The 27,053-nt window shown below is 35.6% G+C and overlaps 1 protein-coding gene across 1 annotated transcript in view; it reads right to left on the bottom strand.

The window, feature by feature from the left end:
• Adamts6 (ADAM metallopeptidase with thrombospondin type 1 motif 6) overlaps positions 1-27,053 on the bottom strand; it is a 195,745-nt gene that overhangs the window by 53,678 nt on the left and 115,014 nt on the right. The window contains exons 15-17 of the mRNA XM_057789774.1: positions 16,357-16,490; positions 14,061-14,184; positions 13,176-13,256 (exon numbers count right to left, since the gene is read on the bottom strand). Of these exons, the coding sequence (XP_057645757.1) occupies positions 13,176-13,256; positions 14,061-14,184; positions 16,357-16,490 (339 nt within the window). The remainder of the gene's footprint in view (positions 1-13,175; positions 13,257-14,060; positions 14,185-16,356; positions 16,491-27,053) is intronic.

Raw genomic sequence — 27,053 nt, forward strand, 5'->3', positions numbered from 1 at the left:
TTGCTTTGAGTGGTGTATCTATTTCTTCTAGTATATCTTCAAGGTATGAGATTCTCTCTTCCATCTCTTGTATTCCATTGGGGTTACCTGCATCTGTAGTTCCTGTTTGCTTATCCAGATTTTCCATTTCCAGAATTCCCTCCGTTTGTGTGACTTGTCCCTGAGCTACAGATATCTGCTCGATGGCTATCCTACTTAGCTTTAAATGGCCAACCCAACAAAGCCTGGAGTCACTAGAGAAGGGAGTCTAGATCAGCTTATTCTGGTACCATATGTGTGAGAGATTGTCTTTATTATTAATTGATATAGGAGGGTTCAGTCCATTGTGGGCAGCACCATTTCCTGGCAGGTAGGACTAGGCTGTATAAGAGAGCTAGTTACACATGCATTAGTGAGAAGTCAGCAAGCAGCATCCTCCATGATTTCTGCTTTAGTTTCCCATTTGAGTCTGCCCTGGTTCTCTCAATGATGGACTGTGACCTGTAATGTAAGCCAAATAAACCCAATCTTTCTCTAATTTGCTTTGATTAAGGTTTTTGTTGTAGTAACAGAATGAAACTAGAACAATATTACAAAGACGACAATGTAAATTAGAAATGACAATGTAAAAAAGAAATAGGACTAAGGCAAAAGTACTGAACTAACATCTCATTCTTAAGAATATTCTATGTAGCTATCTGGAACAATCTAAAGCAGATACTCAAATGCTTGTATGTATTATGTCATTAGTTACTATATCCAAATATCTATCAACGGATGAATGCAAAACCAACTTGTAACAGAATATTATACAGATATAAAAATGAAATATTGATGCCTACTATAATGTAGTGGACTTCAAAAGTATTATACTTCCTTTATATGACATACCTAGAGTGGGTACAAATCCATAGTGACAAGGTAGTGACAAGGACTGCAGGAATAAGGAAAAGGGGAGGGGAATGCTTAATGCTTGCAAGGTTTTCTTCTGGGTCTGAAAATGATTGGAATGTACTAAATGATGCCAAATGATAACTTTAGATCAGTGGTTCTCAACCTTCTTAATGCTGCAACCCTTTGAGACAATTCCTCATGTTGTGGCAACCTCCACAACCATAAATTTACTTTTGTGACTACTTCATAATTGTAATTTTGCTACTGTTATGAAATGTAAGGTAAATATCTAACATGTAGGATATCTGATACATGAGTCCCAAAGGGATCACAACCCACAGGTTGAGAACTGTTGTTCTAAATGTTTACTCTTGTGAAATACAAACTTTATCTAAAAAAAAAGTTAAAAGAAAAAGAATGAATGCCAAATTGATAAATATTTAAAGTTAAATTACTCAGTGCCAGAAAAAAATGAGAGGACTTTTTTCTTGTCACATTAAAATCTGAGAAATGTGTCTAAGCATGACTGGAGACTCAGAAACTACATGATTCACCAAGGATACTTAACTCAGAGCACTTGCTCAGCATGAACAAAGCTTTCAAGTTGATGTTTCTTTAAAAATTTACAAAGGAAAAGATTAATAGATATGCACAGATATATGCATACCTTTTAGAAAGCTATTAGAGAAAATAGGTAAAGTTCAAAAATATACATGTCAAAAGCGGTATATTAGCACCTCTTTACAAAACTTATAGATAAATTAGTGATCAGTAGGTCAGCTTGACTGAAGAAGGGGCACAAAGGGACTGAAAGGACCAGGGTGTGTAGTCTGCCTCTCTTGAACATTTTGTCCTTCCATCCCTAGCAAACACGTCAGCATTTTCTGGCCTTCAGATGTGCTGAAAAGATAAAGAGACCCACAATGGAGCACTGGACTGAGCTCCCAAGGTCCAGATGAAGAGCAGGAGGGAGAACATGAGCAAGGAAGTCAGGACCACGAGGGGTGTGTCCACCCACTGAGACGGTGTGACTGATCTAATGGGAGCTCAAGCAAGTCCTGCTGGACTGGGACTGAACGAGCATGTGATTTGACCGTATTCTCTGAATGTGGCTGACAAAGAAGCCAATGATAATGGCACTGGGTTTTGATTCTACTGCATGTACTGGCTTTTTGGGAGCTTAGTCTGTCTGGATGCACACCTTCCTAGACCAGGATGGAGGAGGGAGGGCCTTGGACTTCCAACAGGGCAGGGCACCCTGACTTCTCTTAGGACTGGAGAGGGAATGGGGAGGAAGAGTAGGGGCAGTGGGAGGGAAATGGGAGGAGGGGAGAAGGTGGAAATTTTTAATAAATAAATAAATTTAAAAAAAAATTCACTCATCTTCCCCAGGGCTAATTGCTCCCCCCCATCCTCTCCCTTCTGCCTCTCTAATACAGTCTCAGGAGCTTACCTTCCACTCTCAGTCCTCCTGCAAGGATCTGCAGGCCCAGATTAGAGGTGGGCGGCACCTACCCAGTTTCAACCAGATTTAAGCACTATTTGGTTTTGATTTTTTTTTATTTTATGATCCTCATTTTTATGCGTTGCTTCCAGTAGTATTCTCTCTCTGTCTGTCTGTCTCTGCCTCTCTCTGCTTCCTGCCCCCTCCCTCCAACCCTACTCCTGTCCTTTCTCTCTATTGGGCCCAGGACTTGTTTACTGAGTTACATCCTCAAACAATTTCTGTCTCATTAAAAAAAAAATCAAAATTTTATTTAGATTTTAAAATAAAATCTCAACCTTTGTTACACTGCGGAAACAAAATTAAAAGTTGGTTGTGGTGTTATGCCTTCAGTCCCAGCACTGCGGAGGCAGAGACAGTCAGGAAGATCTCTCTGAGTTTGAGGCCAGCTTGACCTACACTGCACATGCTAGTCCAGTCAGAGTTGTATAATGAGATAATATTGCAAACAACAACAACAAAAAGAAGAAAATTATTTAATTATCAGTAAAACAGCCAGTATAAATATATTTTAAAAATTTAAAGACTTCCACCTCCTCTTGGACTCTTTTGTCTAATTTTGATGTGATATTTTTTTATTTTCTCTTATTATATTTTATTTCGTTGTTTTGTAAAAAAAACAAATGAATGAAAACCTAGCCATTAGGATAAAAGTTAATAATTAAATTGTCACTTATACCTGCTGAAAGAGAGAAAATAATTTTTCTCCAGTAGAGTGACACTGGGTTTATCAACCACTCTAGGGCAAGCCTCATGTAGCTAACTAACATATAATTAGACTCCACAGTTTTTGTGTGTGTGCATTAGCACGGTAGGGTTTTGCTTGTTTGTTTGTTTGTTTTGTTTTTAAGGTGTGGTTTTACTTTGTTTTCTTGGTTGTGGGTGGTTTTGTTACTGTATCGGGTTTTTGTTTTTTGAGACAGAACTAAAAGTTAGATGGGTAGGGAGCAGGAGGAGGATCTGGAAGGACTTGGGTGAGAAGAACATGACCAAAATATATTCAAATTTAAAATTTTTTAAAATAATAAAATATTTAAAAGAAAAAAGAAATATTAGCATTCCAACATGGATATTTCATAACTATCATAAAGCACAAGCAAAAATGTCTTGGAATTATTTGACTGTAAAACATATTTTCTTAAAGACTATAAATATTTGAGAAGAGGCTGGATGAGATCAACACAGAAACTTAAATCAAGCTGAAATTCAGATCATACAAAGAAAGGAAGTATGCCAAGTAATAGTAGATTAATGGATATTTTTTAATTTAAAAATTTGAAAAGAATTTATTTATTTTGGTATTAGGAGTCAAACCCAGGGCCTCTTAAGTGATGTCCCCAACTCAGCAATTGTGAAATATAAATGTTGACAGTATACTGTAGAGCTAATTACATATGGAAATATGTATACTTAAAATATTACATGAGCTAGTAGGAGACAATAAAAGTAAACTATTGGGAGTGTTTTACATTACAAACAAGACAGCATGATATAATTTGAAAATGTAATGTGATAAGTTAAAGGGGTATTCTGTAAACTCCATGCAACCATAACTAGAACAGTACAGTAAAGCTAATAACTATCCAAAAATACAATGAAATAAAAAATGAAATACCAGACACTTGATTAATCCTAAATACACACACACACACACACACACACATAACATACAATAGGTAGAAACCACAAAGGACAAGTATCAACACCAAAATACACATAGGATATAAAAAGCCTGAGAAAATTGAATTAATCATTAGTATGTGTGCAAGCCCGTGACTGCCTGCACAAGTGTGCCATTGCACGTGGGTGAGTCAGAGGATAACTTTTAGGAGATGGTTCTTTCTTTACATTGTGGGATTCAGGGACAACCAAAACCAAGACAACTTGTTTCCTCCAAATCTATCAATACAAGATAATGGCTCTAAATGAGAAACACCTACATAAAACTTCTGAAAAAAAAAATCAAAAGAATGACTATAAACATGCTCAAAGAAATAAATCAGAATATGAGCAAATAGTTGAATGAAGAAAGGAGGCCAACATCCAATATGAAAATGGAATGTGAAATATAGAAGAAAAGTTAAATTGAAATGTGAGAGATGAAAAAAATCATAAATCAAATAAAAAGTTCAGTGGAAAGCCTCACCAATAAATAGAACAGAACACAGAGAAAATAGGCTATAAAGATTTGAAGACAAAGTAGAGGAATGGGTACATTCAGTTAAGAGCACTGATACTTTTTTTGTTTTAAATGTGTGAATGGAAAGCTCAAAGATCTTTGGGATATCATAAAATACCAAATCTTTGAACTAGAGACCTGGAAGAAGAACTGTTGGGAAGCTCCGCCCAGCCCCAGTTCCCCACTCCAGACCCTGTCCCAGAAAAAGCCCTACCATCTGACAGTTCTCCTGCCGAGCTCAAGACCACCAACAGGAGGCTATTGAAGGCCTGGCCCATAGGTCTGCCATGTGCTCTCCTGCTCTTTTTCCTATCTTCCCATGAGTCACCCGAGAGTTGCTTCACTCAGTTTATTAAATCTGGATTTATTAATTCAGTTTGATTTAGCTTATTATTTTGGCAGAGAAACCCAATAACTGGGATCTAAATCTTATCAAGGACTATATATCAAAAATCTAAAAATATTTTCAAGTCAATCGGAGCAAAATATTTCCCAAATCTAGGGTAAAAAGAAGTCCATCTAGGTATAAGAAGCATGTAGAACACCAAATAGCTCCAGAAAACAAACTCCTCAAAGCATGTCATAGTCAAATACCAAATATCTAGACAAATGACATTGTACTGAAAGCTGCAAGAGAGAGACACGTGTAGATGGAGGCCTCACAAAACAGCTGAGTCTTAATGGAAGCTTTTAAAAGTAAGAAGGGCTTGGAGTTATGTATTTTAAATTTGGAAAAATTACAAATGTGAAACAGACTGTGATACTTGGCAAAAATATATCATGATGTGGGAAGAAGAAAAATATTCCATGATAAAAGCAGGCTATAGGAGTTTATGATCATAAAGTCACCCAACAGAAGATACTGGAAGTAATTTTTGGTCTGAAAAGAATGATAAGCATATCAAAGAGGCTAAAGGGTAGGGGAGTAAATGATGCTAGAACAACAGCTGAGAAAATGAAGATTAAGAAAAGACTAAACACTGCATCAATAGAAGGACAGGAATTAATACACCTCTTTCAATAACAGTGTACATTAAAGGTCTTAATTTCCCAATCAAAAGACAGAAAATAAAAGATTGGATTAAAAAAAATCAGAATCATCTATTTTCTGCCTGTAAGAAACATACTCACCATCAAAGATAGATAATAGTTTAGGGTAAAAGGATGGAAAAAGGTATTCCAAAAAAAAAAATAATAAAATTAGAAATAGCAGGTATCACTATTCTGATCTGACAAAATAAATCTCAAACCAAAAGTAATCTAAAGAGAATAAGAAGATCCCTTTATTCCAATTGTATCAGTCTTGTCTTGGTGTGGCAATAAAATACCTGGTAAGAAGTAAACGTAAAGGAGGGTTTATCTTGGCTCATGGTTCTAGGAAACAGTTTATCTTGGAAGAGAAACCATGTGTTAGGATCACAAGATGACTGGCTGCACCAAATTCTAGTCAGGAAGCAGATGGTGATATATGACTGCTCAAATGGCTTTCTTTTTTTTTTTTTTTTTACTCTGTCAAGGATTCCAGTCCATGCAATGGCACTGCCTAAATAATCATTCATAAGTACGTACTTCCTAGATGTACTTCCTAGATGGTTTTAGATCTTATCAAACTAATCAATATCAACTGTCACAGGGATCAATCCCATAAGAGGATATTGCAATTCTGCACATATATAAATTGAACATAGGTAAGTTTAACTTCATAAAACACAAACGACTAGACACAAAGACACAAGTTAACCTAGTCACAATAAGTACTAGAGCAACTTTTGTGCCCCGCTCCCACCAACTGATAGATCATCTCAGTGCCATTCTCCCACCAGACAGAGAAACATTAGGATTAAATGGTATCTGAAATCAAATAATCTCAATAAACATCTATAGATACTCCACTCAAAAACTTATGATACATGTTCTCAGCAGACCACAGAACTTTCTCTAAAATAGATCGCATATTACACACAAAATAGTTGTAGCAAATATAGAACTCTTGAAAAAATTCACCAAGTGAATAATTCATTTTATTCTATTTGATTACAGTGGATTAAGACTACAATTCAAGGATAAGAATTATGGACAAACACAAACTCATGGAGATTAAACAACACACTATTGAGCAACAAATAGATCATTGAAGAAATAAAGATGGAAACAACAACAAAAATATCTCTGGGGGCACCAAAGCTACAGAGAAACCCTGTCTGGAAAAACAAAACAAAACAAAAAAATCTCTCTGGGCCAGGCAGTGGTAGTGCACGCCTTTAATCCCAGCACTTGGGAGGCAGAGGCAGGTGAATCTCTGTGAGTTCGAGACCAGCCTGGTCTACAAGAGCTAGTTCCAGTACACGCTCCAAAGCCACAGAGAAACCCTGTCTCGAAAAACCAAAAAAAAAAAAAAAAAACTCTGGAACCAGATGATAATGAAAACACAACATACCAAAACCTTTGGAACACAATGAAAACAGTACAAAGAGGGAAGCTTAGTGTCTACACTAAGAAATCAGAGAGATCTCAAATTAAAAATGTCATAATACATCTTTGGGTCTTGGAAAAGTGAGAACAAGCCAGACACCAAATCAGCAGACTGAAACATAATTAATGCAAGGACAGAAATGAATGAAGTAGACTTTTGCAATAACTACATAAACAAGAGAGAGAAAAAACTGTTGTAATCTAGTTGACTAAATTTATTGAATACTGAACTCAGTAACATTACAGCATACATTCTGCTCAAGTGCACTTGTATTGAGCCACAAAACAAACCTCAACGACAAATACCATACACACACACACACACACACACACACACACACACAACGCCTGTAAAAATATCTAGGACATGCTGTCTACATATATAGGAGTAAACTAGAAGTCAATAATGAAGCATATCTGGAAAGATATTTAGAAAATGAGTAATTTCTGTTTAAAGATAAGTAGCATATTTAAAAACAAGTGATAATGACAATATGACATTAAAAATATGTGAAGTTAAATTAAAGAGAAATTTAAAGTGAAAAACATCTTTATTATAACAGTAAAAACAAAAATCTACAGTTTCATATTTAGAAGCTACAAAAAATATCAAATTAAAACAAAATAAATAAAAATAGCATTAATAAACAGAAAGATAAAAATGGTTGTCATGGAAAATAGGCAAAAGCATTTAAGCCGTGATCCTGATCTTTGAAAAGATCGATAAAATGAATAAATACTTCACTAGAATGATCAAGAAAAAGAAAAGATATAAGTTAACAGTCTAAAGAATGAAAGGAATGATGTTTATATGTCTACAGACTTCTAAAGAATAATAAAGCATAATATGTATAATATTATGCCAATATTTGGGAAAACTATAATTATAGAAACTCATTTTTTTCAATAAAAACTTTCTATTAAGAAAACTGAAGTGCAATAACTTTTACAGTTAAAACATAACATTAAAACATTTCCCCCAGTTTTATTGAGAAAATAGTCAGGAAAGAAGTGTTTCTCATGTAATGGGGTCAGCTTTATATCAATAAAGACAACACAAGAAAAGACAAGAGACTGATATTCTTTATGAACATGAGTTTAAATATCCTCAAAAATATTAGAAAATCAATTCCATCAACATAATTAGGATAACACATTATGATAAAATAATATATTTGTTCTGAGAATACTAAGTAGATTTAAAATCCAAAAGCAATCAATGTCTTTATTATATTAATAGTGGAAAATCCCACACAATCATATCAATAGATTCAGAGAACTTCAATACCTATGCATAACTAAAACCCTCAAAACAGAGCATCCTTAACTTGATTAAGGCTCATCTACATATATTCCTAGTTAACATTATATTTAATGGTTAAAAACTAAACATTTTCTCTTAAGATTGGGTTAATAAAGGGATGTTGGGTATCCTCACTTCTATGTAGCCTTGTACCACACAGAACAGACTAACAGTAATAAAGATTGTAAATAAAAAGGGAAACTGCCTTGTTCAAGGTTGACATGTGATATATGTAAAAAAACAAAACAACCAGAAAACAAATTTATTAAAGCTCTATTAAAACTAACAAGTAATAGTAACTAGGTCTCAAAATATAAGGGATGTATAAAAAGAAATTAATTGGGAGGCTGGAAAGATACAGTTAAGGGCTAAGGCCACTCCTACAGAGAACCTAAGCTCACTTCCTAGCACCTATGTAGGTTGGCTCACAACTACCTGTAACTCTAGCTTCAGAGAATCTGATGTTATAAGCACCCATAATCACATGCACATACCCACACATAAACACACACATACACATAATTAAAAACAATTAAAATGAAATCAAGTTATATAATAATATTAATTTAAATTGGAAAATAAAATTTAAAATATCAATATCATTTATAATATCATTGAATAGAAGAACAATAAAAAGATGGGGATGTAGTTCACTGGTAGAGGACTTGCCTTGCATGTACAAGTACTAGATTTGATTCTACTACTGATCTCTCAGAAAAGAATAGTAATAAATATTATAAAACACATGCAAAACCTATGCACTAAGGTACGATGAAAGAAATCTTAAAAAGGCTAAAATAAACATAGTTATATCTTACAGGTACTGATAAGATTCATTTAAGATATTAATTCTATACAATTGAGGTGGCAAAGCGAAAATAATTTTGAAAACTAAGCACATATTTGAAGATTTAATACTTTGAATTTCAGTCTTGACTGAAATTCTCCTCTATCCAATACAGCATGGCTTTGGTATAAGGATAGACACATAGACCAAAAATCAGGAATAGAAATAGCCAACAAACATAACCTATGTGTTCAGTTGAAATCTAACAAAGACAGTATCATAATCCAATAGGAAAAATGACATGCTTTCAACAAATGGTGCTACAGCAGTTCAATGTCTGTATAGGAAAAAGATGGCATCTCAAACCTTCCTGTACTCCTTCTACAAAAACTAATTGAAATGGGCTATATGTTTCATTTAAAAGTGAAAACTACTCTGTTTTGCTTTTTGTTTTTGTTTTATTTTATTTTTTTGCTTTGCTATTCTTGCTTTTTGGTGATGGAGATTTAGCTGAGGGTCCTGTGCATGGTCAGCATTCACTCTACCACTCAGCTACATCCATAGTCTCTTAAAACTATGACTTCTTGTTCAGAATACAGCAACATATACTACAACTATCTCTTGAAGAACACTGAGGAGAATCTTTACAACCTTACAACACACAATTCTAAGATAGGACATGAATGCAAATCATAAGAGTTAATAAATTAGATCTCATCAAAATTAAAATATATTACTTTAGAAAAGTAAGCAAGCTGGGCAGTGGTGGCACACGCCTTTAATCACAGCACTCAGGAGGCAGAGACAGGCGGATCTCTGTGAGTTCGAGACCAGCCTGGTCTACAAGAGCTAGTTCCAGGACAGGCTCCAAAACCACAGAGAAACCCTGTCTCGAAAAACCAAAACCAAACAAACAAACAAACAAAAAGAATAAGCAAAACACACACTAGGAGAAAATATTCACACAGCATATATGTGAAAGATTTCTAACTAGAGTATACGCAGAACACCCAATTCAAGCAAATTTTTACCTGAGGTAGAAGGATCACAAGTTCAATCCAGCTTAGGCTACACAGAAATGTTCATATTAACCTGGGCTACACAGCAAGACCTTGTCCCCCAGAAAAACCAAAGGGTAAAAATAGCTAACATATTTGTTAGACTCTTCATGAAAGAAGATATCCAGCCTGGTGTGGTTGCTTGCATCATTAATCTCAGCACCTGGGAGGCAGAAGCAGGTGAGTCTCTGAGTTCTAGTGAGTTCCAGAGGAGATTTGCATAAGACTACATAAAACCTTCCAAAACAAAGCAAAATGAATGATTTCCATATGGACAAAGACTACCTTTTCAAGTATTGGCAAGAACGGGAATGGCATGCATCCACTTTAGAATACAAGCATATATTTCTTTTTTCCCCTGGATATTTAAGGGTAAAACTGAAAAGCTGAGGAATTTAAGATTTACAACATGATGACCAGATAGGCACTGTAAAATGACCACTGCCTCATTGGTCTCTGTGACTGTGGGAGACACGTGTGTATTCTCTTGGAAAATGTCAAGCACACAATTGTTGTGCTGAAGTTCCTGAGATAAAACCCTTCCACCTTGGAGGGACACTTCTCACAACAGGATGTTTACAGGAAGGTGAAGCAACAGGATGTACTAAGGGGAGAGAAGCACTCAGGAAAGCTCCTTAGATCAGGAAGTAAACACCCCAAAAGCTTCAGAAGTCCCTGAAAAGGAGCAGTCAGTCCTTCCTCAAGTCCACATAAACTAAAGGCTAAAGTCACCCTCAGATGAGCCAGGGCATAAAGAAGACTCAGGCCGGTCACCTGGAAGAAGCTGAGAGTGGTCAATTATCCTGAAAAAAAGCAGACTTGCTAAACTTCCTAGAAGGACAAAGATCATCTGAGCCACTGGGAAAGGACACTGTCTAACCTACTGAGCTGCCCACAGTCTGTGCAGTGTGCTCTGGGTTCCAAGTTTTTGTGAACTGTCATCCATGCTGGTGAGACAGTTATCTTTGAGTAACCCTGCTCCTGTAAGTAATCCTTCACCCACATTCCTGTAAGTAGCACTGGTAAGGTCCAATTTGGTCTGTCCTCTGTTCCCTGTGTGTGGTTATTTCGTTCACATCTCCCCAGGAATAGTGTCACACAACAATACATTCTTATTAGATATACTATGATATAGCTACAGGATTTATCTATCACATAACTGAGTTTATACTTGGTGACCAACATCTCTCCATCTGTTACTCTCCTTCCAAGGCTTACCGTAATCAGCCACATTTTTATGAGAATTTTAGCACATACATATAAATGATGTTATGTGCTATCTATGTCTGTGCCTGGTTTATGTCATTATGCAAAATATCTTTGGGTTTGTTCATGTCAGAGCAAGATTTCCTTGTTTTATTTTCTTGTCCAATTTCTAAAATTAAAATATAATTACATAATTCCCCCCCACACTTTCTTCCAACTCCTCCCATGCCCCCCACTTTCTTTCAAATCCATGGCCTCTTATTATTTATTATTGTTGTTATACACACACACACATATATACATATATATACAAATAAATACATAATTGTAACTTACCGAGTCTGTTTAGTGCTGCTTATATGCATATATTTTAGGGCTCACCACTTGGAATTAGATGATCATTTAGTGTACCCTACTTATGGGAAAGATGAGTTCTCCCTCTCTTAGCAGCTTTTAATTGTTTAAAGCTCTTAATCTAAGGGTAAGGCTATAATATTAAGTTGGGAGCATCACCCCAGACCCTGGCAGTCATCCGTGGAGTGCCAATGGAACAAAAGGCTCCATCTCAACTCCCTCCTCCTGGGAGGTGCCTTCGCCAGGACTCCAGCTCCCAGCCTGCCAAGCGCTGACCCCTCCCCCAGGGAGGGTCAGTATCACTCCCACAGGCTATCTAGGCTCGCACTGGAAAAAGGGACACGTGGTCTCCGGGATTTGCCTGGGTTCCTCTTCCCACAATGCTGTCTCTGTCCACCCAAGAGTGCTGCATTTATTAAACGTGGGCATTTTAATTTGGTCTAATCTGGTCTAATTGGAGTTATTTGTGTTAGCGGAGCAGCTTTTCTTAAGATTAAACCAAACCTTAGGTGATTTATTCCATCTACGTTGGCATGTCAGCAGCTGTTGTCATTGTTCAGGTCTTGGTTTAACAGCCATATTGTTCTTTTCCATTTTTCATTATGTGTATGTAAATTATCTATGGATCTGTGAATGTAGAGCAGTACCCCCCAGACTCAAGAAGAAGGTGTCAGAGTCCGTGGAATTGGAGATACAGGCAGGAGTTAGCTGCCCAACACGGGTGCTGAGACCTGAGCCTTAAAAATTAAACAAAGGGAGATAGCTCAATGGTTAAAAGCATGGACTGTTCTTGCAGAGGACCTGGATTTAGGTCTCAGGCTATTGTGGATAATTCTGCAATGAACATGAAGTGTAGTTGTATCTTTGAGATAATGACATGTACCTGCACACACACACACACACACACACGACACAGAAGCTTTCTTTGTAATAGTAAAAGACTATATACATATGTCTCAAATACCCATCTACCACTGAACAAGTATCATATTAACATTATAAAATTATATTATAACACGCATATAAACACATGCATACCATACATATATGAAAATAAAAATTAAATTAAAAATAGATCAATGTTTGCCTGAGACCAGGGTTAGGACTAATAGAATTAAACTCTCAAGAGGAGTGAAGGGAATTTAACTGTAAAAGGGTATGAATTTTAGAATCAGAGAAATGTTTTCTACTTTGGTTGTAGCGTTTATATGATCATTAATAATAATCAAATTATATAGTTATAATTATACATTCTGTTCTATGCAAGATATACTCAATATTGAGTTAAAAATAAAATATAACATATTGAAGTATAAACTATAAGCTTCTAATTTTTCTGGTTACTATTTGTATGTATATGGATGCATCTTGAAACATCTTTCTTTCAGTATTAGATCTTTCACATCATTAATTTTAAAAAATCTAGCAAAACAACTTACCAATGTAATTTTTTGACATGGAAACCTCTCTTACTTCAATATGAACAGAGCCTCTTGGTATCTGCACCACTTCCATATAACCTGGAATACAGAGGATTGCCAGCAATAAGCAGCTACCTAGAAAATGAGTGCTTAGCAGCCATTTAATATTAGCAATGATTTTTATTCTTTCGTTTCTTCTTTGACTTTGTACTTCATAATTGCAAAGGAAAAACAAATTCCCATTGGGTCTATGAAGAGAAAAATGTTTAATTCGGGGATGGAAGGGAGATTGAGATAAAGTATGACTATGTAGCCCTTGGTTGGCCTGGAACTATGTAGACCAGGCTAGCCATGGACTCAGAGATCTGCCTGCATCTGTCTAATTTTTTCTACAATCATCTCGAGATATTTTACAGCCTTAACATGTGCGGTAATTGTTCCGTATTTCTTTTTTCAACATGTTCTTCTCGCACCAGTGCTCTCTGGGTTATCACAGTTTAAAGAAAGATGGTGAGTTGGAAGTGTTAAGTGTCATCTACAGTCATAGCTACCCAAATGAGGCTGTAAGAATAGGATCACTTCTGCCTGGGCATTCAGAATCAAAGAGGGTAATTTAAGTGAGAGGGCTGGAAGTGTGGCTCAGTGACAGAACATTTGCCTAGCATGAACAAAAGCTTATTTTCAGTCCTTAAACCTTCCTCACAGAAAGGCTAACTGAAATAAAAAGAACATTCTTTAAACATCTTCATGAAGCTCCATTTAACGTGTAAGAGACTGAAAGGACCACTGTCTGGGGAGAGGACACTGCTGGCCCACATCAAGAAGTTTTCAGCAGGTAGGAAAGGGAAAGCAAGAGTCTTTACTACTGCAGTTCACCAGAGGAAGAGTTGTCTCCATACTCACCTCCTCTGGGCAATGAGTCATTGAAGAACCCTTCAATGGCATCACAGGTGCTTCCATCCCCACCACAGACTCGGCACCTATCTTCCCTAGCATCAGATCCCAAAATATTATCACAACCTACATGCTGAAAATAAAGAATATTCAGTGTGTCAAAAGGGGAAATTTTTGGAATTATAACTAATAAATACATATAACTTAATTATTTACTTGTATTTCCAGTAAAGGAAATCAAAATAGGAAATACTTTCCCATATAATGTCATTCTCTAGTAAGTACAGCTAACATTTCTAAATACCTAAACAAAAAAGAAAATTGATTATCTAGAAACATGACTGTTTCTAACCTAGATCTCTCTTTGATTGATACAATGTTCTAATCCTTTAAAATATTATAATTTATTAGTAATGGACTAACTCTTTCTTTCAACCCCAGTCTAGAAATTCAAGAACTAGAAAAGATGATTCATGGATCTCTGTAGAGTTCTAACAGAGGGTCCCACTGAGCTCATCCTCTGCAGGGATCTAATAGAGAGGACCCCATGAGCTCATCCTCTGCAGGGATCTAATAGAGAGGACCCCATGAGCTCATCCTCTGCAGGGATCTCATAGAGAGGACCCCATGAGCTCATCCTCTGTAGGGATGTAACAGAGAGGACCCCATGAGCTCATCCTTTGCAGGGATCTAATAGAGAGGACCCCATGAGCTCATCCTCTACAGAGCTCTAACAGAGGGTCCCACTGAGCTCATCCTCTGCAGAGATTTAACAGAGGGTCCCATGAGCTCATCCTCTGCAAGGATCTAATAGAGAGAGTTACATGAGCTCATCCTCTGCAGGGATGTAACAGAGGGTCCCACTGAGCCCTACTGTCTGCCATTCCTAAACCATGGCCTCTTTCAGGCAATTTTTAGTGCTAGATGCTAATTATGAAGTTCATACCTGAGTAAGATTTTTAAAAAAAGAAATATCTGTTTCTTGTTTAGGAATCAAATTGGCATAAACAAAAGGAAACGTAAGCATGAAATTTAAAAAGCTAAAATTTCACCTTTCAATTTTGTATTTAATTACAAAAATAAGGGTTTTTAACATATATATGGCATACATTTTGGTGTCTTGATTTGTACATATGCAATTTAGCCATTGGCACTAAAACAATTTTAAAATAAAATTATAGGTATATTTGTTATCTAAAAACTGTTAGAAAATATATTTAACTTTAAGATGATAAAGTACCTATACAAATATACGTAAGTAAATACATCTCTCTTTTTTCTTTACATGCACACACACTCTTACACACAAATGCATGCAGATATACACATTCACATACATGTGTATGCGTTAACTGTATCATCAGATCTAGAGACATTTTATCAAAAGGGACTGGGAAATTATGAAGTTAAGCAAAACACTGGTTTTAGCTCTTCTTTCTCAGTTTGCATCACTTAGTAATGTGCCTCTTTTCAGAGTAAAACAAGCAAAACAAGTTATGAGAACAGTGGTTTTGTGGCTTTTCTTATTATGATAAGATCCATGGATTTGATCTGACCCTTTCCAAGTCGTCTGGCTAATGCTAAAGTAAATGCTTTAATAAGACTGACCGTATAATGAAAACCATCATAATGCTTCAAAAGAAGATAAAGTAGGTGGAACATAGCTATTTCACACTTTCTGAAAAAATTATACTATGAAATATATAAAGTCTTCTAGTACGAACACATGGTAGCCACATGAAGAAGAGTTAAATTCTTATTCCCTTTCTTTTCTATTATATTTTTTATCAACAGAAGGGGAGGATAATGTAAATTAAAGACCAAAAAAATGAATACCGTTGGCAATTATTATAAATGCAATTAAAATTCCAGAAAAAAAATCACCTTTTGCATGGTTCTGCAATATGTGAATGGGTTATTCTCTCTCTCTCTCTCTCTCTCTCTCTCTCTCTCTCTCTCTCTCTCTCTCTCTCTGTGTGTGTGTGTGTGTGTGCGCTGTATTGTTGTTCTTCGTTAGAATTGAATTTATTTAAAATGTAGCTTTAAAAAATTGAACATAAGGCCAGGCAGTGTTGGTGGATGCCTTTAATCCCAGCACTTGAAGAGAGAGACAGGTAGATCTCTGTGAATTTGAGGCCAGCCTGGTCTACAAAGCAAGTTCCAGGTCAGTCAGGGCAACTCTGTCTCAAACAAAACAAAACAACAACAACAAAAAAATTGAACATAAAGCCCAAGATAAGCTACTATTTGGGGAAAAAACAAAGTTCTTAAAGATGCCAACAATGAGAAGTCAAATCTGAGCCACCTTGCATTCTCCGTTGATACAGATATCCAGTGAGTCAGCATTGCACTGGGTTCCATCTATGACCGCAGGGGCCCGCTCAGTGTAGAAATTGTAGCCTTCAGCCAGGCAGTTTAATGCACAAGGTTTGACCCCACCTAGACAAACAAAACATAAGTGAAAAAAGTGGAGCTGTTCTCCTAAGAAAGAGTGATCTAATGACATTCTTATGAAATCTACATTTCATGTATACACTGGCCCAGAGTGTACACTTTAGTGTATAGACTTCTACACTTTTAAAAAAGTGTATAGACTATACACAGCATAAAGAAGTACCTGCTGAATAGCCTTGTGTTTTAAGCCTTTCAAGTGCATCCACTATATATTACAATAAATCTTAGGTCAAGTGAATCACAGTGAAAGTCACTGAATTTTTTTTAAATGTGAAAAGGGAAGTGTTTTTTTTTTTTTTTTTTTTTAAAAAAAAGAGCTAAGGACATAAAATTTTAGGAGATATGAACAATAACTTTTAGAACCAATAAGAATTCTGTTATATATTCTGTCAAATCCCATACAAAAACTCTGCTGTCAATCAACCAGGGATACTCATTATTAAAACAAAACTAAATCTGTACATGTCTTAAAAAAATCGTACTCAAAGCGGCTAGAGAATAAAGATGTGAGATCAGCAAAACAGTGATAAAATTAACAATGGCATTACATTTATGCAATTTTATTAGATTAATAAAGGAAGATAATGAGAACTATTAGATTTTAGTAATTAAAATAATATGTAGTATGTTTTGTGAAAAACATAATAATGGTGATTTTAGCAACTTAGAAATGTATGTGTGCACGTATGTGTATGGGGCACATATGCCACAGTGTGTTTGAGTGTAGTTGTCAGAGGACAACTCATGAAAATCATTTCTCTCTTTTTACCATGTGGGTCCCAGGGATAAAACTCAGGTCATCTGGCTTGGCAACGGAGTTATCTTGATGGCCCAGACATATTTATTTTTATGGTTAATGTGGAAAAATAAACAAAAATCAGCAATCATTGTATCATAATTTTATAATATATTGAAAAAACAGATATAAATGTAGTTTTACTGGAATAGAAATAGCACATGTAAAAACTGTATAAATAAGTGATTACTGATTAAGGTTACAAGTTAAAGTATTTTTATAGCTTTATTTCACAATGTTTAAAACACTGGTTTTATTCTAGTTAGGTTGACAAACTTCTTTTTGAAGTAAAGACCATTGCTTCTAACAAAGAAAATAAAGCACACAATTAAAATTATATTCCGGGGTTTCAATAAAGTTCTTAGAAACAAGGTTTCCAAAGGGTGAAAGTAAGTAAAGGAAGAAAGCAAAGTGCATGATAGGCTCAGTAATAAATTAAAGCACATTCCACTAATAAGATCACTGCTCTATGATAAGGATGCACCAATGTTGTTAGATTTTTTTTTTAAGTCAAGATGAAAGCACAGCTTCTCTTCAAGTTAAATGCTTCTGGTTCTTTAGAGGTACCAAACTGTTCTCTATACTATGGTTAGTACCTGAAGATGGTGAAGCAGAAGCAGCCTCCGTGTGGCACAATGGATGAGAAGAGTCAGAGGGAAAAATAGATAATCTCTGTCTCCAAGATGGAATAATTGGAAGACCACTGAGAATCACAAAGGGAGGATAAGTCAGCTGAAAGTGAAGAGAAACAGGTAGGCAGGGTGGGTGTGGGGTTGGGGACTAGCAAACTACCTTATCCTAAGTAGGAGAAGCAGAACCAGAAGCCCCAAGCCAAAGAGGTTTGTTTTCTTCTCTATTAGTCACATTGGGGATTATTCACTAAAATAATAACTAAATAAATCAGAGATATCCAAACAGATAGTCAAATTACAACACAGAAACAGAAGAACCACGAGCAAGCATGGCATGACACCTCTAAGAGGATCACAAACTTTAATTACTAAATCTAATGGTACTGAAACATAGACATGCCAGTCCAAGGAAAAAGTCAAAACTACTTCTAAAAGTAATAAATGACTTCAAGAAAACAAGCAAACAGACGAGTAAAGAAAATAATTCAGGATGTAAGATAAGAATGATAGCAGTATAGAGGGAAATTTGCAACATGGATGAGAAACACAGGAAGGAAACTGAGATGGACATTCAGGTAAAATACATGAAGTTCTCCAACAAGGTTCAACCAAAGATTTCACAGAGATAAATTATTATCAGGCTTTGGATGTAGCTCAGTGATAGTGTGTTTGCCTAGTATATGTTAGGTACTGAATGAAATCCCTGGTACCACAAAAACAAAAGGGCTACCAAAAGTCAAAGAAAAAAGTGCTGAAAGCAGCAAGAGGAGGTTTTATAACATACAAGGGAACGCCATAGGTCTTTCTATGCATTCCTATGAACAAGTATGTGAGAGCAAGGTGATAGATCCAGAGTGTTGAAATGAAAACACTGCTATCCATGCATATTTTATCTGATAATCTCTTCTTCAGAAATGTAAGTGCGATCGAGACTTTACAAGGTGTGTAAGAACTGAGGGACTTCATAATCACAAGAGGAATCACAGGGGAAAAAAATGCCAAAGGTAGTTCTTCAAAATGAAATAAAGAGATCCTAATTAGTAACATCAAAGTACAAAAATTACAGCTAAAGGTAAGTATTCTATTGAATTCAGAATAATATTAATACCACTATGGCAGCATGTAACCACCCATAATTCTGAAATAATGGAAAACAGGCAAAAATATTTAAACCATCTATAACTATCATTTGTTAATAGATACTGTGGTGGTTAATCTCTATTGTTTACTTTGCTGGATTAGAATCATCATGGAAGTATGCCTCTTGGGTTATCTATGAAAGCGTTTCTGGAAACGTTTAACTGAGCAGGGCAGGCCCAAACTGAATATGGACAGCATCATCAAATGAGTCAAAGTACGAGACAGAAGACATGGAGAAAGCCAGCTGATCATGAACATTCATTTCTCCTGGGGGGGGTTTGAATAAGAATGGCCCCAAAGGCTCATATATTTAAATGCTTAGTCATCAGGAAGTGGATGTGGCCTTGTTGAAGAAAGTGTGTCATTGGGGGTGGGTTTTGAGGTTTCAAAGGCCACGCCAGACCCATTCTCTCTCTGCCTATGGATCAGGATGTAACTCTCAGTTACTACTCCAGCACCCGTCTGCCACGCTCCCCACCATGCTGATAATGGAATAAACCTCTGAAAGTGTGAGCAAGCCTCCATTTAAATGCCTTCTTTTATAAAAGTCACCTTGGTCATGGTGTCTCCTAACAGCAACAGAACACTGATTAACACATCTCTCTACTGCCTAAGGACAAAATGTGGCCAGATGCCACATGATCCTGCCAATAGGCTTTCCTCAAACTGTCAACCAAAATAAATCCTTGTCTTATGGAGTATTTTGTCACAGCAACAAAAAACTTACACAAACACACACACACCACACACACAGACATACACATACACATAAAATGTGTAAATGTTGTAAAATGTGGCATTATAAACAGAAGTCAAGGGAGTTAAAGTGTATAAATTCTCTATGCGATCAAATTTAGATTATTGTCAACTTAAAATACATCACTATAATAATAAAATATTTCATGTAATCCTCATGAAAACCCACAAAGCAAAATTTTAGTAAATATACAGAAGAGAAATGCAAATGGGATTAAAAGAATCTATAAAACAGTCAAAATAGCTGACAAATGGTAATAGAAGGTCTTTGTTATAAACACTTATTTTAATTTTAAAGGTGCTTAAATTCATTAATTAAAAGATGCAGGGGACACTGAATGAATTTAAGAAAAATTTAAAAAGACTCAAGTCTATATACTGTGTACATATAAGCCACTTCAGATTTAGAAACACATAAACTGTAAGAGAAAACATGAAAAAATTCCATGCAAGTAGAAATTAAAAGACAGCAGTAGGAACTATATCAGAAAAAAGGACACTGAGTGAAAAAACAAAGTAACAAAGAAAGAGATTATAAAACAATACAGCAGTTAATTAAGCAATTGCAAATTACATTTGCAAATACATATACATTCACCATTGGAGCACCAATACACATAAAACAAATGTCAACAGATCTAAAAGGAGAAATATACATTAAGACAATAAAAGGGAATTTTGATATTCCACTTTTAACAATGGGTAAATCATCTAGACAGAAAAGCAATGCAGAAATGTTGGAGTTGAGCTTATTGTAGACAAAATAGACACAGCACACTTCATTCAACTATATTAAAAGGTATTTTTTGAAGTGTGTGCAAAATATTCTTTAGAGTACAAAATAGGTTAGAATACAAAAAAATCAATAAATTTAAGATTAGAATAACATCTAGCATCCTCTTCTAGCAACCATGATTAAGTAGGACTTATGCCAGGGAAAAAAGTATGGTCCAAGATATACGAGTCAATAAATCTATAACATCAATATTTAAAAACAAAGGACAGAAACCTCAAATGATCATCTAAATCAATACAGAAAAAATTGTCAAAATGCAACCAACTTTTCAATATGAAAACTCTCAATTAATTAGGAACAGAAGGAAAACATTTTAACACATTAAAGGCCATCCTGATAAATCCATAGCTAACATACCCCACAACTGAGAAAAGTTAAAGGCCTTCCCTCTAACTGATGGAGGAAAAGAGGTGCCCATTCTCATCACCTCGCATGAACACAGTCTTAGAAATACGAGCCTAGAAAGAAAAGGAGGCAAAAGGCATCCTAACTGCACAGTAAGAAAAGTGATTGCTCCCACTGTGATTAGAGAACCCTAGACTCTGCACAAAAATCCTGTTAGAGATAATAAGCAAAAAAACAGAAAAATCATTCCCAGAATTCTTACAGAATCAGAAAAGACAATGAATAGCCACAGAAATCTTGAGCAAGAATAAAGCTGGGAGAATCATACTTCTTGATTTCACACTGTATTTCAGAACTGAAGAAATCAGAATCGAGTGGTGATTTCTAAAACAGGCAATGCAACGATAAAACATAACAGAAGTCTGTGAAATAAACCCATGCATACAAAGTAAGTGATCTTCAATACATTTGACAAGAATGCATAAGGATAATCTCTTAAATAAGTTGTGGTTAAAAAAAATCAGAAATTCATGTGGAAAAAACTGAAATCATAGCCTTATCAGACACCACACACAGAATTCCCAAAATGGATTAAAGACTTACAGAGGAGAGCCAGAGCTATAAAACAACCAGAAGAGAACAAGAATAACATTCCATGACATTGGCTTTGGCAGTAGATTTTTGGAAATGACACCTATAACATAAGCAGAGATGCCAGAATAAACAATTGGGGCCATATAAAAGTAAAACACTTTTTAAAACTGAGAAAGTAATCCCCTAAATGAAAAGATAATTTGTGGAATGCTAAAAAGTATACGCAAGGCATGCATGCATTAAGGGTCAATACCCAGAATTTATAAGGAACAAGGAAAATTTAGCAAAAACAAGAAATAACCTAGTTAAAAATTGATCTCAATTAAATAAAATAGACACCTTTCCCTCAAGAATAAATATATACGGCTCATAGGTATTTGGGAAAGTGTGGGGTTTTTTTTTTTTTTTTTCACTAAGCACTAGAAAACACTTGCCAAAACCACAGTGAGCTCTTACCTCACAACTACCAGAAACCTATTGGTTGAAAGTCACAGAATAAGAGGTGGTGGCAAGAATTTTGAGAAAAAGGGAGTCTTTCTACATCATTGCCAGGAGCGCAAATTAGTAGTGGCATAAAGGAAAACATTATAGAGGTTCTTCAAAGATTAAAGGCAACACTACATTACATCCTAGCACTTTGGCTTTTGGGTAAATCTCCAAAGAATATAAAATTGCTATCTCAAAGCTTTCACTACATTCTCATTTTCACTGCTGTATTATTTCACAAAAGCCATAATATAAAGAGAACCCTAGTGTCTCTCAACAGGTGAATAGATACAGAAATGGTGAGATACACAAACAGACACAATATATTTTAGACATGAACATGTATAATACAAGAATACCTGAAATTCAGCCTTCTTAAAGAAATAATTCCTAACATTTGAGACAATAGAAAAACTTACAAAACATCTTGTGTGATTCTACCTAAGTAGGATCTAAAAAGGTCAAGCTTAGAAAAGCAGAAGGGAGAAAGATGGTTATCAGAAACTCGCTAAGATGGAAAAAATTTTTGTCAAAGGGTAAAAAATTAAAAATTTAAGAGAAATTCTGGAAATATTGTAGTTAATAGCAATGTATGAATACTTGAAATTTGTTCCATACACGTAAAATTTGATTCAGGTCTTAGGCCTTCTCCACACATAAAAAGGAAGAACTGTAGGCAGAGACTGCCTGTTGGTTCACGGCTGCCCAGACCTGAATAATCAAACAGAAGCTGTAGTAATTATAACACTGCTTGGTCTTCTTATTAACTAACTCTTACATCTTAAATTAACCCATTTCTATTACTCTGTGTATGGGCACCAGGCTGTGGCCTACTGGTAAGGATCTGGCGTCTCACTCCTTCTGGAAGCTACATGGCATCTGTCTGACTCCGCCTACTTTCTCTCTATATCTCTGTTTGGACTTTCCGCCTGCTTTACTCTATTAAGCCATTGACTAAAAGAGCTTCATTACTAACCAATGGGAATAAAGCACATTCACAGCACACAGAGGGGATGCCACATCAGAGACCCATGTGAATCAGTGATAGCTAGTTCACTTAGAACTATTTTACATCGTACACGTGCATAAAAACATCATCTTAGCCTATGTACAATTTATCAATTATTCCTCAAGGAAGCTAATGGAAAAGGGCATAATTATTCATGAAAGAAAGACCCAAGGGGCCAATAAGATGGCTCGATGAATAAAGGTGCTTCTTTCCTTGTGACCTGAATTTTACCCCTGGAATTCAGAGTGGAAAAAGAGAACTGACTCCCACATATTTGTCCTCTGACCTCCACACAAAAGCCAATGCATGCACATAACAGCACTTTCACATACATATACACGCATACTGATAGTAAGTAACTTTACAAAGAGGGGACTGGAGATGACTCTTTAGTTAAAGACCTTATCATCCAATTAGCTTAAATTATAGCTCATTACAAATTTAGAGCTAATGCTCTATGCAACAGCTATAAAAATAGCAAACATTAAATCTCTGAGTAATTTCAAATATTTCTGAGACAATCTTATATGTATATAAACCTAAGGAAATATATTCAAAAACAAGAGGAAGCTGAGCCATATAATCAGCACAGACTGAACATACTTCTGCCTACAGCAGGTACAACGAGAGCAGAAAAAAAATTTAGAAAGAATACAAACGATTACATTCCACTCTCAAGCAGGCTGCTCTCACGGATATGTACGAGAACACTGTATCCAATAATTGCAGAAAACAGACCAGTTTTACACACACACAGAGCGCTCATGGGGAATACAGGGGATTCACTGATCCTAATGTGACTAAATAATAGAAACTCTCAAGGATTCCCTAAATGTAGAGGCAAAAGAGATAGGTGTCATCATGAAAATATATGAAAGAATAAAACTCACTGGTAAGGGAGATGAATCAAATTTTATCACTGTGAAAAACCACCAGACCACAAGGCTAAAGAGTATAAGAAGTAAGGATATGCCATCAGATCACAAGGTAATTGACAAAATGACTGAATCAAGTCCTTATCAAAAATGACCTTGAATTGACTAATATCTGCAATAAAAAGACTTAATGTAGTTAAGTAGATTTTTAAAAAGACTTGTCAATATTCTCCTTACAAGAAACTCCCTTCACTAGTAATGATACATACAGATGTACATAAAAAGCTAAAAAGAGAGACTTCATACAAACAGAAACCAAAAGTGAACAGAAGTAGCTATATTTTCATCAGCAAACAGACTTTAATTTAAAACCTATAAAAGGAATCATGGTCACTATATAGTTCTAATGAATAGACCATCAAATAAGAGGAAATAACAATAATAAATAAATAAATATATCCAGTCTATAGCATCCAATTCCACAATACAACAAATGGACCTGATAGACATCCACAGAACATTTCATCAATACCTAGGAAATACACATCTTTATAGCATAGGGAACATTCTCAAGGATAGACCAACAAAATCTATTAAAACTGATCGGTAAATTAACTAATATTGGGATAGATAAAATCAAGACAGAAAAGTAGCACTTTATACCACTAATATACATTTGGTGAGAAAATGCAATCATAATTACCATAGTGTTTCTCTGCACTCTTATTATCTTTCCTACACACACACACACACACACACACACACTCAGAGAGAGAGAGAGAGAGAGAGAGAGAAGGGGGGATACATTTAAATTATATGGTGTAGGCCTGTAGGCTACAAAACAAGACCTTGCTGCAAAAAGTATAATAATAAAATAAGCAAAAAATACAATAATAAAATAACAAGGTGTGTGTGGCAGCATGCAATGATATTCCAGTACTTTTGAGAGTGAGGTAGGAGGATCATGAGTTTGTGCTCAGCCTGAGTTACAAAGAAAGACCCTATTACAAACAAAAACAAAACAAATGGTCAAATAAACTGATTTGAAAATGGGCAAAAGGCTAGATATCTCTTACCTTCACACAGATACTATCTCATCTCAGTTGGAGCAGATATCTTTAAAAATGCAAAAAGTAACCAATATTAATATGGTGTGGAGAAAAGAGCTCTTAGGCATGATGGCTAGGGATGTAAATTCATATAGCAATTATGACAAATAAAATGGAAATGCCTCAAACAATAAGAAGTAGAACCATGATAGAAAGCCAATAATATTAATACTGTTTATGTTAAAAGGAGCTGAGATCCTTGGTCAAAAACACACCTGCATATATGCTTATTACAGCACTACTCTCTATACTGAACAAATGAAATCAATAAAGATGCTTGTTGATAGATGATTGAAGTTTTTAGTGTGGCATGTAAACTTGATGGAATATTATTCAGCTATGGAAAGAATGAAGCACATCATTTGTAACAACACTGGTAGAACTAGAATACATTATATTGGAGTAAAATAAGACAGGCGGACAAAGGTAAATGTCACATGTTCACATTCATCTGTGAAAGAGAAAAAGTTGATCACACTGAATGAACAATGGTCACTATAAGATAGAAGTTACGGGGCAAGGGAAATGGAGAAAAGTTGGATAACAGATGTCAAAATAGGAGAAATTAGTTCTCCTAGTCTCTGTAAGACAACTATGTCTATGACAACTTGTTATATGCCTCAAAATAATTAGAGAAGAGTTGGAGGGTCCTTAACACATAAATAATAACAGTGTGTGCTTCCTGTCATCCTGATATGATCATCAGATTCCCCAAATGACCAACCATACTGCACCACATAAGTATAAATAGATATCAATAAAAAATAAATTAATACAATTAAAATTGATTTTAAAAGGAAAACAATTTTGAGTAAAACATATATAAACAACAACAACACATGAACAGCCAAGTACATGAAAGAATGCTCAACACAATCATCTGAAAATTCAAACTAACTTCCAGGAAAACACCAAATACTAGTTAGGATGTTGGAGTATATAGAATTCTCAGATACTGTTGGTGGGAGTGCATTATGGTACAATCATTTTTTGTTTGTTTGTTTGTTTTGTTTTGTTTTTTGAGACAGGGTTTCTCTGTGTTACTTTGGAGCCCGTCCTGGAACTAGCTCTTGTAGACCAGGCTGGCCTCGAACTCACATAAATCCTCCTGCCTCTGTCTCCCAAGTGCTGGAATTAAAAGCGTACACCACCACTGCCTGACGGTACAATCATTTTTTAAAAACATCAGGCAATGCTTTAAAAAGCCAGGTCTAGCCTATGCTATTGTATAGTATCTCACCCCTGTTCATTCAATCAAGAGAAAGGGAAACATATGCTCATAAAAGACCTGAATAGAAAAAAAAATTAAAAAAGAAACCTGAATAGAACCATTCACACCAGCTTGCTCACACATGACAAATGAAAACTAAAACCAAGCCAGGCATCCATATACAGCAGAAAGCAAAACAAAGTGATTACTACAGAAGAATACCACTCAGCAATAAAAAGATTAAACGACTGCATATCACAACATGGATCAATATAAAAGCACTGGGTAGAAGGAAGTCTTGCAGAAACAGTAATGGACAAGACATATGAAGTTCTTGGGCAGGCATAATTAAAGAATGCAAGAAAAATGAACAATGTTTACCTCTTAGAGAGCTGACTACAGATGTAAAGAACTATGAAGACTGTTTTGGGACTAAGCTTTATGTCCTCTACAAATGTCTATGTTCAAAGCCGAAGCCCAATATGATGTTATTTGATAAGGGCGCCTTTGGAAATTAGGCCCTTATGAATTGAATTAGTGTCCAGGAGCTTCTCCCTCTTGTGTCATGGCAGATACAAACAGAAGATGGTAGTCTGCAACCCAGAAAAGATCATTCTCTAGAATTCACCCCTGCGTACATCCTGATCTTTGGTTTCCAGCTTCCAAAACCGGGAGTAGTCAATGTCTGTTGCTTAAGACCGTTAGTCTATGAAAAACAGTTATAGATCTGAACCAGTAAGGACTAGGGTAATTTTGGAAGTAATGGTGACTTTCTGTATCTCACTCAGACTTCATGGATA

Source organism: Chionomys nivalis, chromosome 15 (assembly GCF_950005125.1).
Source record: "Chionomys nivalis chromosome 15, mChiNiv1.1, whole genome shotgun sequence".
Classification (NCBI taxonomy): Eukaryota; Metazoa; Chordata; class Mammalia; order Rodentia; family Cricetidae; genus Chionomys; species Chionomys nivalis.